At 41.2% G+C, this 15,320-nt stretch overlaps 1 protein-coding gene across 1 annotated transcript in view; it reads left to right on the top strand.

The window, feature by feature from the left end:
* The window catches only part of LOC139742442 (A disintegrin and metalloproteinase with thrombospondin motifs 7-like), a 177,026-nt gene that overhangs the window by 76,137 nt on the left and 85,569 nt on the right, over positions 1 to 15,320 (top strand). Inside the window, exons 11-14 of the mRNA XM_071652981.1 lie at positions 1,147 to 1,295; positions 2,699 to 2,762; positions 10,879 to 10,975; positions 11,446 to 11,570. Of these exons, the coding sequence (XP_071509082.1) occupies positions 1,147 to 1,295; positions 2,699 to 2,762; positions 10,879 to 10,975; positions 11,446 to 11,570 (435 nt within the window). The remainder of the gene's footprint in view (positions 1 to 1,146; positions 1,296 to 2,698; positions 2,763 to 10,878; positions 10,976 to 11,445; positions 11,571 to 15,320) is intronic.

Here is a 15,320-nt window from a genome sequence, read left to right as displayed (position 1 = left end):
AAAACATCGCTGCGATATAAAATATTTTCGTCAATTGAACTATATAGTTACATAGACAAATTGGATCTCTAAAAACTTCTTAGCAGTTGGGTAGGATGTGACTACTAGTGGAGCAAGAGAGAAAAGGGACAATCTTACATCCTGCCGGCCATACATCTTCTAGCTAGAAATGAGGAAAGCCATTCATTGTTCTTGTTATTCTCCCCTTTTCCCCTTTTCTGTCATTAATGCAACACTCTGTACCGATACATGCTTGTAGTTGACATAAAGATGGCGCTGTTCGTCCTGTCGGTTTCGTGAGCCCTTTTTTTGCGTTGTGTCGAAGTCATGGCCTTCATTTGCCAAGTGTCGAATTCATGGGCTGTATGACTCGTGGGCTGTATAACTCGTGAGCTGTATGACGTATGGACCTATTTTCAATGTCGGTCTCATGGGGGGTGACCCCAAAATGGCCAAAATGGCCGTAGACCAAATGAAACATAGACTAAATGGAATTTAGATGAACTGACAATACACCAAATTGGTGATATTAGACGAAATGAGAAAAAACAACAACAACAACAAATAGACGAAATGATAATTAGATAATCCGGTCATTCAATAGACAAAACGACAATTAGTTTATCTGGGCATGAGACTACGTGAGGATTTGACCAAACGGGCATTTGACAAAGTTGATAGTACATCAATGAGTTTAGCCGTATTGATGTACGACGAACTGGGAATTAGACCACGTGATATATTAGAACCAAGTGACAGTAAACAGGTACTGCCACAACATTGACAACGGCAGCAAATTTGCTACTGGAGAAAATGAGAGCATTTCTATATCAGAGCATAGCACGCAAAGAGTACATAAAATTCTGGAATTAACTCTTTGCAATTTAGATGTATGTGCTTAAGGTGAAATCATGTCTCGTAGAACAATTGTTATGGCAACATTATGGTGGAGACGTTTAAGTAGGTATGCTAATTGGTTTGCAAATCGATAAAAATGCACGTGGTAATGTAAATGTCAATTTAAATTCTCTCTGACGCAGTATCAGTCAATTTATTCTTTTGTACCCGAGTCACCTATCTACTCTAAAAAATGCGCAACCGATTACTCACAATTTTCTCTTTGTCATTTTCTCTGAAATGCGATAGTGGTGTATCTCTGGGGAATGTGTGGAAATCGACGAACACCCACAGATAGTGATCCACGGGGGATGGGGTTCGTGGAGCGAGTGGTCTGAGTGCTCTCTGACATGTGGTACTGGGGTAGTGTTTCGAGAGAGGGAGTGTGACAACCCTAGGTAAACTCCTATAGCATGCTCAGCCAACGGTCAGAAACACATGGCCTGATGTGAGACTTTACAGTTTACCTAATTATCATAGATTTTTCGTTAAAATCTTTTAAGATATGATTCTTACTATATCATTATTACTCTCAAATATAGATCTCCTTGTAGAGTTTATGCTGGTAGGCCCTATAAGTGATGTCTGATGTTAATTTTTCAGCCTATTTTCTTGATATATATTGCGAAAAGAGATAACAAAACATTATTACTTTGTGTCAAAAAATGTAGGATTTGGAAATGTAGATTTATAGTCAACCACAGAACAGATTTAAGTAATGGTATTAAGAAATGTGAATAAGGGGAGCTTTCAACGTTGCTCCACACATGATAAATGTATTGCACAAGGTATACAGTATCATCTAATATTTTTCTCGAACAATCTTATGAGGGAAAATAAAATTACATGTAATTGAATTTTGAAATTCAAAATGACTACTAGTAATGAATGAAAATGTTAATATCACTCTTTGCCTTTGTTGAATACATGCAAATATTTGGGTTTCTTCCCACTTCAATCACAGTGTATAATATTTGATATTCTGATTGTGTATCCGCATGATGTATGTATATTGTTTGATTCACTCTCTAGTGTAGTTAAGGACAAGTTCACCTTCATAAACATGTCAATAGAGAGAATGCAGCAATATTAATAGGACACATTGTTGAAAATTTGAGGAAAATCGGACAATCTGTTCTAAAATTATGGAATTTTAACGTTTCAGTGCCGTCATCGCTGGATGAGAAGACTACTACAGCTTGTGATGTCACATGTGTAAAACGATATGAAAAAAGCAAATTCGACATATTTTCACTTTTCTCACAAAATGAAATAGCAATAGACTTGCCTCTTTTAAAAGACAGGAGGAATAACATTGTCCTCAACTAATCGTTATGTCAGTGACAAGTCGAGGGAATGTGCATTTTTTTTCCAAAAAAATGCAATTTTTTGAAATTCCCTTTATACTTTGCTTGTATCGTCTTACGTATGTGACAACATAAGCTTTAGTAGTCTTCTCATTCTGCAGTGACTTCGCAGAAACTTAAAGAAAAATCATAACTTTTGAAAGGATTGTCCGATATGTTCTACTAGTATTGCTGCAAGGTAAACTTGTCCTTTAACTTGATTTGTGTAATTCACGTACACACTATATTCCATGGATTTTCAAGATGTACATAATAAAAACTGCCGCTTTGAAAAGCACTTTTATACAACTGAATAGGCCAACCCTGCAGGATACTGTAAAGAAAAATCACAAAAAAAAACACATTTTGATTAATCTATAGAATATTGATTCATGTATCTATCCATCAATCATTTTCTTGTACCACGTCAAAACTCATCTTCTTGGTTTGTCTAGGCCATCACCCGGAGGAAAGTACTGCGTTGGAAAGAGAAAGAAGTATGCTCTTTGCCGCCTGGTGGTGTGTATTCCCTATATGTTCCACTAATCTCCAAAATTATAAATCACAAAACGGAAATGGAAACTTACGTAGTACGACGTTTCTCCGATTACCAATCGGCTTCTTTGGGCGTGCTTCAAGTGTAAGAATGGTCCTTGTAAGTCGTGCAGGAATATTTCGCACTGATGCGCTTCCAGTGCCTGAAAGACGGCTCGGAATATCCCGGTCCCAGGCATGTGAAAGGTTGAAACGGAGGCCCCCCTTCTTGTTGAGGCCGGGTTCCTCCATTCGTTCCCAAATCGATTCATTTACGCCTCGTTCGAACCAACGTGTGTTGCGACACGGATTTCCGCCCCTGCACGGATTGTCGCCCCCGGCTCGGGGCGACAATCCTTGACGGAGTTGGCGTCACGGATTGTCGCCCCCGTCACGGATTGTCGTCTGGCGACATTCCGTGACGAGGGCTGGCGGCAAGGATTGTCGCCCGCCCTCGAAGCACATTTTGCTGGGTAATATCGTTCTGGACATAGTCATTGAAATAAACTAACACATAACTTACATGGCTACATCCATGCAAACATGCCATGTAAAAAGTCATGGTGAGGTTTCAAGGAAGTGTGTATGTGCGCGCGCACATGATAATTTAGTGTCCGTTTGTGCGTGCGTGTGTGTGTGTGTGTGTGTATGTGTGATAGAAGAATGTGTTTATCATGTCAGCTTTTTGCATATGTGTTTTTTAACTGCTCGTGGGGGAGGGATACCTAGTAAGCTGTTGCTGGCATAAACGTTGACATTGGTTTTATGAGCAGCTTTGACTTTGATGAGTTTGTTTGGCGGATTTGTATATGAATTTGGAGTGGTGCTTGCGTGCGGGCGGACGCTGCTTTTCTGCATACGGTCCATTATGTCTTATGAATCAACATTGGGAAGTCGTTTCATCAGGAAGGAAGGTGGTATTGGTTCGGGTGTGTGTGTGTGTATGTGGGGAGGGGTTACATTTCGTTATTGCAAAAGTTCGTTATTCTGAAGGCTCTTTAGTCCGAAGGTTCTTTGTTCCGAAGGTTCGTTATTCCGAATTTTATTTTTGGATCAACGAACCTTCGGAATAACGCCACAGACGTTCGGATTAATGAACCCTTTCTCATTTTCGGATTAACGAACCTCTAGGTATAGGGAATTGTGTGTTTCGGATAAATGAACCTTCGGAAAAAACGAACCTTCGGAATAACGAACCTTCGTGTGTGTGTGTGTGTGTGTGTGTGAGTGTGTGTGTGTGTGTGTGTGTATGTGTGTGGGTGTATGTGTGTGTGTATGTGGGTTGGTAAATGTGGGTGTGGGATGATTTAGGTTTTGGTTAATCAGGGGTTGGTGGGTTGGGGATGTGATTTGAAGAAAAAATGAAATTAAAACCTAAAATGGCATTAAAACGCTTTATCCTGGCGAGGAAATTAAGCGCATGTTTTAGAAACAAGACACCAAACAGGTTAGTCATCGCATTCTTCATCAGCGACCAGGATGCGATGTGATGTTAGATTAAAAATCCGTTTCTGAAGCAGAACATACACACAAGGGTATACGTCTGCTCCTGGTCGAACGGATTTCAAAACTAACCTGCTTGTGATGGAATGCGACTAGACTGGTAGTTGCTGCCACAGTGCATGGTAACCGCGCAGCGTGTATGTGCGCGTTTGGCATAGCAACGACGCATCCATGGACTGGTTCCCTCCACGAAGAGCCAAAGATGAAAGGATGAAATCAGTGTTAAAAAACACGACAAATATGAATCCCTGATAGCTTTTCAATTGACTTACATTGCCAACGTCATGCTCAGATTTACTATCACGAAGATAAACGGTTCAGAGACCCACCTCATCTTGTCTTTCACTGTCGCAAACTCACACCTCCGGCCCCCATAGAGACATCCCAGCCAGTAGTTGTGCCTTGTCCGTGATGGAATACTGTATCAGACTTTCCTGATAGTCAGCGGTCTTTCCCGTAGTCAACCAGCCTTTCCTGGTAGTCACTGATCAATAACGAACAGAAGTGAATGAGATTAAAACCTAAAATGGCATTAAAACGCTTTATCCTGGCGAGGAAATTAAGCGCATGTTTTAGAAACAAGACACCAAACAGGTTAGTCATCGCATTCTTCATCAGCGACCAGGATGCGATGCGATGTTAGATTAAAAATCCGTTTCTGAAGCAGAACATACACACAAGGGTATACGTCTGCTCCTGGTCGAACGGATTTCAAAACTAACCTGCTTGTGATGGAATGCAACTAGGTTTTGGTTAATCAGGGGTTGGTGGGTTGGGGATTGGATTTGAAGAAGGATAGTTATAAATGGTATGACAGATTTTGGTAGGATTTAATATTAACGATAGATGAAGGCCCTAGATTTGTTTCGGTTGGGAGGGGGGTTGTTCGGGTTTTTTATGACTGATTTCATTCTAGATTTGTATAATGTATTTGGTTTTTTTTTATGCATATGCCCTTGTAAGTAAGAAGGTGTTACATCATCCAAACCAATATATTCAAGGGATATAGGTTTGGTAGGCCCTACATGTCAAAACTTTCTCGTGAAGAAATTGTTAGTAGGGTTGGTCTATAATCGAGTGATCTATGTTGACGTGAGATTATTTGTAGTATAAATTGATAAATGGATTTGTTTGTGTTTCGAATTGCCATTTGTAACTTTTTTGTTCATGTTACAACCAGAATGGGTTGATTTTTGAATGATTTGAATGAAATCAAGAAATATCAAGGAAAAAAAGTGTTGAGTTGGTTTATTTGCATTATGAGGATTTGTTTGAGTGTTTGTTGGTGTTTGTATTACGTATATATTAGCGGTGCGCATATGGCAGTTCGTTTGCGCTAAAATCAACTAACGATTGACAAATTATTTACGGCGTGTGGAAATTATTCGCTCATGCATAAAGCATGCCAAACTTATTCTGGGACAAAGAATAGTGGTATGGACGTTGTAGTTAAGACTGATGGAAGAATATGACTGCAGTGAAAAAATGAACAAAGACAGATAACATTTAGGAAGGGTACCTCCATCGTATGTATTTTCTCTCGGTCTCTCTCTCGTCTAGCCCGCGTCACCGCTGAAATTGACACACCCATACTATTTTTAGATCAACGCTGGTGTGACCTCTTTAAAGTTTCGTGCTCATACACGCTGAAGGCATTTTCATTGCCACAGTAGCGCCTGCAGCAGTTTCGCATTAACGTACCTTCGGAATAACTAACCTTCGAAATAACGAACAGCACCCGAATAGAGCACCCCTCCATTTCCAAAATACAAAATACAAAATGCAATACACATTCCATGGAGTGTAAAGTGGTTAAGACTTTATAGAAATACAGTCTTATTCATTTTATGTACTAGTAGTTTATTGCTGCCCCACATCGTCCCCGGCCAGAAAAGTAAATGAAATGATGTAACCCTATTCCCTACCCAAAATGTGATTCGAATAACATACATTCAGAGAGTGCAAGAAAAATAAGTTCAGCACCATGGGTCAACGATGTCATCTGTATATGGGTGCCACGTAAAATGACCATTTTGTGGGAGAAATTTCATAACTCGACCATGCATCGGTTCTGCCACTCCATCGCTCTGGACTGTGTTGCAGTATTCCTTCAGATACAATGCGCTGCAGCTTAGCAACACGGGTGGTGTAGTTTACCATTATTCTCTATTCCTATGGGAGATGAAAATGGAAAACGCCAAAGGACGCACTTGTCCGCAGCATCCGTAACTGCCCGTAAATGTCCGTAAGCGATCGTAAGTGTTGTGATACGTTAACTTACGGATAATTTCGGATACTTACAGTGGACGGGAATAAACGCAAATGGACGGGAGGTAAACCTATTTGCGGATAGTCTGCGTCCAAGCTACGGATCGTTACGTTCAGTTACGGATAGTTACGTTTAATTACGGTTTCTTGCGTAAGTCTGCATCCGTGGAGTCCCTCTGCGAAATTTTGAACATTTCAAAAGTTTCACAGGCTTGGCGCTGTCATTTTGCGTTTCTTTACGGATTATTTACGGAGAGTTACGCCTACATACGACCCTGCGGATACCTGCGTCCACTTATCCGTATCTATCCACGGCGGACGTAACCCATCGTAAGGCACTGTGTGACTGGGGCATTACGTAGACACACGAACGCGCTCCCACACAACACACATACATAGGGCCTACGTAGCCCACGAACACCAAACCCCTCAGATACTCATGACGTACGCATACAGGCACACGTATACACACAGACAAACAAACCACTACCACTATACAACCACCACATGTGCACAGTTTCTACATATTATTGTATTATTATACTCCAAACGCACACACACACACACACACAACTATACGGAAACTCATACACAAGTCACTTATTGTACGCACCTACAAATCATACACAGCACATACCATGCAGCTCACAACAAACACACAAACACAGACACACATACGCATAACTTACCAGTCATAACCATCCCACCAAAGTTTAAACACCGGAGCAACCACCCCAAACCCGGGGCGACAATCTTTGACGGGGCGACAATCCTTGTCGCAACAAATTTTTTGCCATCATAGATTGTCGCCATCAAGGTCAAAAATTGGGAACTGCACAAGCGTCACGGATTGCCGCCAGACGACAATCCATGACGGGGGCGACAATCTGTGACGCCAACTCCGTCAAGGATTGTCGCCCCGAGCCGGGGGCGACAATCCTTGTCGCAACAAACGTGCCTCTCTGTTAAGCACCACCACGTCCCAGCAGTATTAGGACTAGTTCTCAACTTTGCCGTAACACCCAGCAAATTACCTATCTCGTAACTGATCACGGCCGAAGAATCAGCAATCAGACAATGGAATATAAGAACACGCAGAGGCAGAACAAATGCGTCACGACATAAGCCGTTTGCTTAGCAGAACCGAACTGCCCAAACCCAACATCTCGTAGAGAGGACAAGCCTAGGAAAGACTGGCCAAAGACAAAGACATCGTCATCGTTCTTTGCGGACAAGGGGAAATTTGTGATGGTTCTGCACAGTAAGGATTACGAGGATAAGTGCAACGAACTAATAAAGGATCAAAAAACGTACAAGAAAATCGGATACTATCCCACCAACGCTTACAGGAAAGCAGTGGTGTCTGTGGTGAACAACCTACACAAACACGGAGGAATATCGGACGAACTAAAGTGTTTCCTCACACCACCTACGGAACCTGTTGTACCAGCCTTCTACGGTCTACCTTGAGTAAACAAACCAGAGCCCATCCCGGTACGATTAATCGTGAGTAGCATAGACTCTGTCACCTAAGATCTTGCTAAGCATGTTGCTCGGCTTCTCAGTCCTTCGGTGGGGCACTCTCCGTGTCATGTCAATACACAGGATTTTGCTGACAAGATCACAGACCTCAAGTTTGAGAAAGAAGAGATAGTTGTGTCCTATTATGTCACTGCTCTTTTTACGGTAACAGTGTGTTGAAACACAACTTACTTTTCTTTAAAGACCAGCACTACATTAAAAAAAATAAAAAAGGGGAAAAATGCTGTGCTATGGATCCATCCATACTTCCCATAGTTGCAAATCTACATTTGAAAGATTTTGAAACGCCAGCACTGTCATATTGCACTGCTGATTCCGTACCAAAAGTCTGGCTAAGATGCGTTGATGACACATTTGTTATCTTGAAAGAAGGTAAAGAACAAAATTTTCTCAGCCACAACAGCTCTGTAGACTCAAGCATCTCTTTCACAACGGAGATTTGCAAAGACAGAAAACCTGCCTTACTTTCTGAACGTAGAAGTGCATGTTCTCAACGACGCGACGGTACCCTGAAAACTTCAGGCTGTCAGAAACCAACACACCCTAATCAATACTTACATTTCGAGTCTCACAAATTGTTAGTAATCAGACCTCTTTTTTTTCCACAGAACGGAAAGCGTTATTTGTGACCCGATCGAAGTTAGAGAAAGTTGATATCAACCCTGGCAAAATGCGGGTATCCAGACTGGTAAATCCCAAAGCTGAATGCCCTAAACAAGACCGGTACAACAGCAAACAAGGGAACGGTCCATCCAACAACCGGAACAGGAGATCACCATCACCATAGCTTATATATCCGACCTCTCAGAGAAGATTAAGAGGATATTGGCTCAACACGGTGTCTCAACAACATTTAGATCCCACAATAGACTAGGACAGAAACTGGTCCACATCAAAGACAGAACACCAAAGACAAACAGAGGAACATAGTATATGGTATCAGATGCTAACAAGAAAACTGTGAGGAATTCCACACTGGAGAAACACAGCAGTCCCTGAAAGCCCGTATGAGCCAACAAAGACGACCGAGCAACGTTGGCAGCGTCCCGGAATCAGGTGTATACTCACACCTTATAGAGACCAACTATTCATTCAACAACAAGGACGTGGTAGTGCTTGATAGTGAGACACGTTGGGTCGAACGAGGCTTTAAAGAATCGATTTGGGACGAGTGGAGGAACTCAGCCTCAACAGGAAGGGGGCCCCAGTTTCAACCTTTCAAATGCCTGGGACCGGGCGATTCGAAAGATTTCGAGCCGTCTTTCATCACTGAAAGCGCATCAGTGCGTGAAATTCCTGTGCGACTTTACACATTACATGTATATTGGGGATCATTCTTCCACTGGGAGGACGCCCGAAGAAGCACATTGGTAATCGGCGAAACGTCACACTACGCAAGTTTTCATCCAGTTTTTTTTTATTAGTATAAGAATTTTGGTGATTACGCTTCGACTGGATGTATTATATCTACATCAGTAGAAATTTATTTTGAAGTGTACTTTTTACTAGCTTTTTCATATCGATTCAACATTGAAAGATATATACTGTAAAAAGATTCTAAAAGCAAATATATGGTGTTCACCAGCCTTATCATACGTTGTTACGCAATCATATTGAGTATCTCTATCGTTAGGACTCTAAAGGGCTTTTTACACTTGTAAATTTTTGCTTAGCCCCGGACCAACGGTGGGGCTAAGGGGGGGGGGGGCCTTAGCCCCACCGTTGGTACGGGACTATCCTTAGCCCACTTTTTGTTTACACTCGTTTTTGCCAAAGTGGGCTAGCCCCACCGATAGTACGGTACTATCTGGCCCTGCAAAATAGCAGGGGTTAGCACCGCAATTGCGGTGCCAAGCAAGTGAGTGTAAACAGAACGAAAAAATAATCCTGGGCTAAGCGACGGAGACGAAGTCCGACCCTCACTGACCAATCAGAAAACGAGGTAATCAAGTGCTGCCGGTGCGTGCGTGTACGTGTACAGTACACAGCGTAATTATGAATATTCATGTGGTTTGGAAAGTCCGGGGCTAAGAAATACGAGTGTAAAAAGGTCAGTTTTCTCCTTAGCCCCGGACAAGAGATAGTACGGGACTAATTGGCGAGTGTAAAAAGCTGAAAAAATTGGTACGGGACTAACGAGAGTCCTGGGTCAGAGAAAGTCCGGGGTTAAGAAACGCAAGTGTAAAAAGCCCTTAAAAGGGCTACGATAAATGTGCCCTGCAAAATGAATGAATAAATGAATACACATATGAATCATTGATCTGTTTGTGTCTTCGTGTGTCAGCATTACCATTGATATTAAAATGTCACGTATTTTACATTTATATATATATATATACCGTATGTCCCCCAAAAAAATTACAACGGGACCCTCCGCAATGATATCTTCAAAAATAGTAAATCAATCTAAATACAAATTCAGGGTATGAAAATATAACTCATTACCAACAGCTTTAAAAAAACACCATTCGATTTGTTTCAGTGGTCAAAGAGAAATGAAGAATTTTGTAGAGGATGTCAGGAATCTCTTCCCTCCAAGTTCTGTCTATTGTATTCACACACAAGAGCATCGAAGTGCTAAACTTGGAAGAATCAGACTCATGACATGCTGTACAACATTCCACATTTCTCTGTGACCGCTAAACGGAATTGAATGGGGTTTTCTGCAAAATAGAGCTAAGATGTTGTATCTTAAGACCCTGAAGTAGCATTTATACAGTTTAATCATATTGGGTGTTATCAATGCGAAAATCTGATGGTAATTTTTTTTTGACATACTGTATGGTAGGAGTGTCCACAAGGATTGCCCAGCATTCGAGCGATGCAATGCAGATCGTATGACGTGGTTGGGACAAGTTTCCCATATGTACCAGTATACATTGAAGGTAAATATAACAAAGTTTATTTCATCTCATTTCTAAGCTATGGTCATGGTAAAGAGAGAGATGCATATTATGAGGTTTCTCTATAACAGTGTGAACTTTGTCATCACAAATGTAGGTTTTGCACAGAATCCACCAAATGTCAATATCTTAATGTGCCAGATTATGACATCTTAGGTTAGCTGTCATAAGAGAGATCCGGATTTACATGCATTTACGAGAATGAAACCGCCGAACGTATTATCAAGTCATACATGTGTATCTTGAAAATAGGTATGTAATATGGATTCTTACGTCTGTCTCTGGACTTTGTTCCATTTTCGGACGCATACTCACGAATCTGACATTAAAATACTGATCCTTACGTAACGAGATCCATACTCTTTCCAGTTTTCAAAAGATAAATAAGCAAAAACAGAGAAACTCATCGATATAACTGACATTTACGGCTTTCTCCCTTCTATGTTTGACAGCTAGACCCTGCGAGTTGTTCTGTAAGAAACATGGATTGGTGGCAGAGAACCTTGCCCCCAGAGTTCTGGATGGCACTCCATGCTATCGTTCTTCGAGGGATATCTGCATCGATGGTTTTTGCCAGGTTGGTCGTAAATGATCATGCTTGTTTATTGTCGAGCCACCGGAGGTGCGGGGAAACTAAAGGGATCGCCTGTGGCGTCTGTCCGTCCGTCGTCCGTCCGTAACGCTACAAAAACTTGAATAACTCTCTACTTAGGACTTCTATTTCAATCAAACTTGGAGGTAAGAGTGGTTATACAAAGTTACACATTTTGCCAAAAATGAAGGTCACCTCAAAGTCAAAGGTTGCAGGCAAGGGTCAATGAACTTTAGGGCACAATGTTAAGTTTTTACAGCACGTTTCGATTATGGCTCATAACTTTTGATCCCTATTAGTCTGAGAGCTGGCTGCTGGTCAATTTACCCCATCAAGCCCAAAAGGTTTGACCCCTCAGAGTTGCTGGGGCCACCCTCCTCATTTAAAAAATGCCCGTCAGCCTGGTCCCTGAGGGCGGGTTCGGCCCCCAGGGACCCCCCGAAAAGGCCCTCCGGCGGGTGTAATTTACCCCATGGAGCCCATGGACCAAACTTGGCCTATATGAATGTCCTATGGGTGTACATAATCAAAATATAAAAACTGACAAAATATCTGGTCGGGAAAGGGGTTGCCAGACCGCTTGTTTGCAGGCATAAAACCTTGTTTTTGGTCAAGGAGTCTGCGCCAAGACTACACTGTCCCATAGGCCCTGTACTGTAGCGTCTCCCAACAGGCTGACGGATAGTGCCAGTTAGTGCATGTAGTAGTCTTGGCGCAGACTCCTTTACGCGCAACAAGGGTTATTGCCTGCAAACTACCCGTTATACCCTGGGACCCAGGGTAGTTTGCATGCATAAATTGACCACACACACACCCACCCCCCCCCCCACACACATACACGCACACACACATACACACACAATTATGTTTACACATGACTCTATGTACAACTGTATATACCATAACACTAAACATGTTACAATTAATAGGTTTCTCATTATGCAGCCATAATACCTTGCACATAATAAATGTCAAACCTATAAGATGTTCATACCTTTTGAATGTTTTACATGGATACTATCAATACACCTTTAAGGAACACTGAAGAAATTTGAAATTTGTGTGAAGTTGTATTAGGTTTTATTGGCCACACAGCCTACTCTTTCTGTATGATGTATTCACCTTATGAGACTCAAATAGAGCTTTTCAGAAAATGCTGAAAAACCTTTGTTGTGAGTAAACTTCAGTTTAAGACCAACCACAACAGCGCTAAAGGCCAGTTGTATAACACATTTAAGTAAACATTTTCATCAACCGTGCATTAAACATAACTTTAATAAAGTTTATGTCACCAAGTGGGATGTAGCTTAGATTACTTCTTTTTCTCCTGCTTGATATCCTCTTTTAGATACAAATAACAAGTCTCAATCCAAATATAAGATTCCTTTGAAAACCTCAAACTAATAACTTTTTGTGTTTTTGGCTGATAAAAACCACCCTTTGATGTATAAAATAGGCAAAGATTACAGCATCCATGCCAACATTTCCTTTATTTGACTCTAATAAATTCCAAATCAGAATAAACTGCATAACATAAGGAAGGAGCTTAATGGTCTTGGAAATGATATTGATCAATTTTCATACTCAGTAGTGCATGTCACCTCATAGTTTTGGACAAATATCTGCATATCTATAATACTAATGAACATGTAATTATCGTGTTCTATATACATGTATTTCTTCCTTGGAACCTCAAATAACAAGCTTCACAATAGAATGCTAACTTTCTGTAATGGAAATAAACAGGCCAAGAGCATTTACTTTGATCTTGTGTTCTCTTCATCTCTTCTGCGCTTTTTTTTTTTTTTTTGGTCATCTTCTTATTTCTGGAGATATATTTTATTTATAATAGTTCCCAGCCCCACACAAATGGTGTCACATACTGCAAACACTGCCAATGACCGTGACCAGTACACACCAAGTTGAAACATAATAGCTCTCTTTTTATATAGCATATAGGCTGAAAGTATTAACTTGGTCTTGTGGTCTCTTTATATCAGCAGTTTTATCAACTCCTTATTTCTGGAGATACACTGTACTTCATCTTCAGTTCCCCAGCCCCACACAAACAAAACTCAACCTACGGTGTCACACATGCACTGCAAAGAGCGCATCAAAGTATATGATTGCCGTTAACCCGGGACATATACACACAACGTGAAACATAAAATTACCAGCTAAATGAAATGTTAGCTTAATTTCTTTTCTTTAACAATAGCATGCACGTTGAGAGCATTTACATGTTGTGTTCTCTTTTATATTAGAATTTTTGTCAACTCCTCATTGAGATACTTTGTCTACCCCCCTCCCCCCCCCCCCCAAAAAAAGATAATACTTCCAGGGTGTCACATACCATATACAGTTACAATGCAGGTCCTAGTTCATATTTATGATTTAGTTGCCATTCAAAACCATGGCAATTACACATCAAACCATGCATCACACTCTATGGAAGACTAAAGCTTACATAAATTACGTATAATGTAGGCCTATGATAAGCATTGCACATGTTTCAGTTGCAGTCTTATGATTCCTGAACTGACCAGTATTTGGCATGAATTTATTTCATATAATATAAAACATAATTTCACATTTTAGTCTATCATACAGTATAATGCATGATTTGAGAAACTGAAGTCTACTCACAACAAAGGGTTTATTTCAGCATTTTCCAAATATATATATATATATATATATATGTATATATATATTTGTCTGATATGGTGGATACATAATAAAGGGTAAGCAGGTTGTGTGGCCAGTAAAACAGAATACAATTTCACAAAAATTTCAAAATCTCTTCAGTGTTCCTGCTTGAAGGTTCACTGATAGTATCGATGTAAAACATTCAAAAGTTATGAACATAATAATTATAGGTATGTGCAAGGTATCATGGCTGTATGGAGAAACCACTGGTCATGTTTTGTGTTACGGTATTCTTAGTATACATAGAGTCATGTGTGAATGTGTGTGTGTGTGTGTGTGTGTGTGTGTGCGTGTGTGTGTGGGTGTGTATGTGGGTGTGGGTGTGTGTGTGGTCAATTTGTGCATGCAAACTACCCTGGGTCCCAGGGTATAACGGGTAGTTTGCAGGCACAAACCCTTGTTGGGCGTAAAGGAGTCTGCGCCAAGACTACTACATGCACTAACTGGCACTGTCCGTCAGCCTGTTGGGAGACGCTACAGTACAGGGCCTATGGGACAGTGTAGTCTTGGCGCAGACTCCTTGACCAAAAACAAGGTTTTATGCCTGCAAACAAGCGGTCTGGCAACCCCTTTCCCGACCAGATATTTTGTCAGTTTTTATATTTTGATTATGTACACCCATAGGACATTCATATAGGCCAAGTTTGGTCCATGGGCTCCATGGGGTAAATTACACCCGCCGGAGGGCCTTTTCGGGGGGTCCCTGGGGGCCGAACCCGCCCTCAGGGACCAGGCTGACGGGCATTTTTTAAATGAGGGTGGCCCCAGCAACTCTGAGGGGTCAAACCTTATGGGCTTGATGGGGTAAATTGGCCAGCAGCCAGCTCTCAGACTATATGTACGTTTGTGCCCAAACCTAGACGGTAGATTTCCATTGCGGATTTGAAGGTCACCACAAGGTCAAAGGTCACAGACAGGGGTCAACGAACTTTAAGGGCCCAATGATAAGTTTTTTACGGCGCGTTTCGATTATGGTTCATAACTTTTGATGTATAGGTCCGTTTGTATCCAAACTTGGATGGTAGATGT

Source organism: Diadema antillarum, unplaced genomic scaffold (assembly GCF_040938485.1).
Source record: "Diadema antillarum isolate AM-2024a unplaced genomic scaffold, OU_Dant_1.0 seq00000999_RagTag, whole genome shotgun sequence".
Classification (NCBI taxonomy): Eukaryota; Metazoa; Echinodermata; class Echinoidea; order Diadematoida; family Diadematidae; genus Diadema; species Diadema antillarum.
The sequence above is the reverse complement of the archived record's forward strand: the minus strand, read 5'-3'. Positions and strand labels throughout refer to the sequence as shown.